We start from the raw sequence: 2,061 nt of genomic DNA on the forward strand, positions 1-2,061 counted from the left end.
GAGATATTTTTATGGTAAAAATTCACATGCAGTTGTTTTTATCTGAAATTGCTAGTTGAGAACTGTTAAATATTTTTACATGTTTTACTAAATTTTTATTTAATGTTTTTCGTCTATCAACTTTATATAAAGCCAATTGCACTTGAATGTTCACCTATTATAATTTATTGGTAGCGTTTGGAGATAGACAAATATTGAGAGACTGAAACTGAGAGACAGAGACTGAAATAAGTCTCTATTGTATTTGGTGTAAAGTGGGAGACAGAGACTTAAACAAAAATAAAGTTCTAATTGAATTTACACAAAAGATAACGTTAAATTAATTAATTGAAATGGGGTATTTTAGGTATAAAATATTATTAAAATTTTAGTCTCCGTCTCCAAAAATTTCAGTCCCCTTTATTTCTACTTTTTGAAAGTACTGAAATACTGACATTTTGGTAGCGTTTGGTGAAGAGACAGAGACGGAAATATAGAGACTGAGAGACAGAGGCTAAGAGACAGAGATTGAAATAAATCTCAGTAGTTTGATGCAAAATGGAAGACAGAAATTAAAACAAGAATAAAACTCTAATTTAATTTACACAGAGTAAAATTGGAATTAATTAATTGAAATGATAGTATTTTAGGTATAAAATGTTATTAACGTTTCAGTCTCTATCTCTAAAAATTTTAGTCCCCTGTGTCCCTACTTTTTGGAGGTACTGAAATACTGAAATTTTGGAGATAGAGACAGAAATTTTAACACCAGTATCTGAACCAACAAACATGATATTGAGTCTCTGTCTCTCCGTTTCTGTCTCAGTACTTCAAAACAAACGCTATTCAGAACAGAGACTAAAATTTTAGTATCAGTCTGTACCAATAAACACGATACTGAGTTTCAATTTCTCCATCTCTATCCTAATACCTCAAAACAAACACTACTTAAGAAACTCAAAATTAATTTTGTAATTGGTATTAACTAAATTAACGGTGCTTGATATAACAAGTGTCTACATACATCTCATCTATCATCTTTACAAGAAACTACTCTAACCATCTTACTTTTACAACTCTCCATATACCGAAGTTGCCATTTTTACAACTATGCCATCTCTTGATTTGTTGGCAAGATTGATGGTTTTTTGGTGATTATAATAAAAGAATAATTAAATTAGTCCAAAACATTAGTTGTCCCTTTCTGGATTAAAATAATTGTGTTCGATGAAACCTATATTTAGAGAAGATGATGAGAGAGCTTAAAAAAGGCCGGTTGGTTTCTAATGACACCAAATTATTACACCCATGCATGCAGGCCATTGTTCCATAACAACAAAAACAAAAATGCTATCCCTCTTTATTCTTCATATATTATTCCCATTATTCTAACCTAATTCATCATCATCAACCCTAATTCACATTTCTTACTCTCTGTTTCTTTCCCACAATCAATAATTCATTACACACAAACACAATGGGTTGTGGGAAATCAAAACCCGCAGATGTTGCTTCTGGAAACACAACTACCGTCCAGCGCAAGAAGAATCCAAGCGTACCCACGGCAGATGTGAAAGAAACCATTAAGGACCACAAAATCAGCAACAACACTGTTGAAAAGAATCAAGCAGAGAAGAATGATGTCAAGGAGGAGAAGGAGAAAAATAATGGAGCTACTCCTGCTGCTGATGAGTCCAAAAACAAGAATGAAGATAGTAAAAAGGTGCAACAAGAGGAGAAATTGGAGAACAAGAGCAAGGAAGGTGATGCTGCTGCTGCTGTAGAGGAAGAGAAAACAAAGGAAGCTGTTATTCAAGTTATTGCTGATGAGAAGAAGAAGGAGGAGGATGATTCGTTGAAGAAAGAGAATAATGTTGAAGAGGATAATAATAATAAGGTGGATTTTGTTCCTGCTCCTGTTACTGCAGATGAAAAGAATGATGCAGAAAAGAAAGAACAACAAGGTCTGAATTTTAGGGTTTATATGAAATAAATTAAGATAACCGATAAAGAATTTTTTACAATTATTTAATTACATTAATTTAAAAATTAATTTTTTTATATAATAATATTTAATAACTG

The 2,061-nt window shown here is 31.9% G+C and overlaps 1 protein-coding gene across 1 annotated transcript in view; it reads left to right on the forward strand.

The window, feature by feature from the left end:
* Positions 1,211 to 2,061, forward strand: part of LOC107614029 (glutamic acid-rich protein-like) — a 1,229-nt gene continuing 378 nt past the window's right edge. The window contains exon 1 of the mRNA XM_016316239.2: positions 1,211 to 1,943. Coding sequence (XP_016171725.1) covers positions 1,457 to 1,943 — 487 coding nt within the window. The 5' untranslated portion in view covers positions 1,211 to 1,456. The remainder of the gene's footprint in view (positions 1,944 to 2,061) is intronic.

Source organism: Arachis ipaensis, chromosome B01 (genome assembly GCF_000816755.2).
Source record: "Arachis ipaensis cultivar K30076 chromosome B01, Araip1.1, whole genome shotgun sequence".
NCBI lineage: Eukaryota > Viridiplantae > Streptophyta > Magnoliopsida > Fabales > Fabaceae > Arachis > Arachis ipaensis.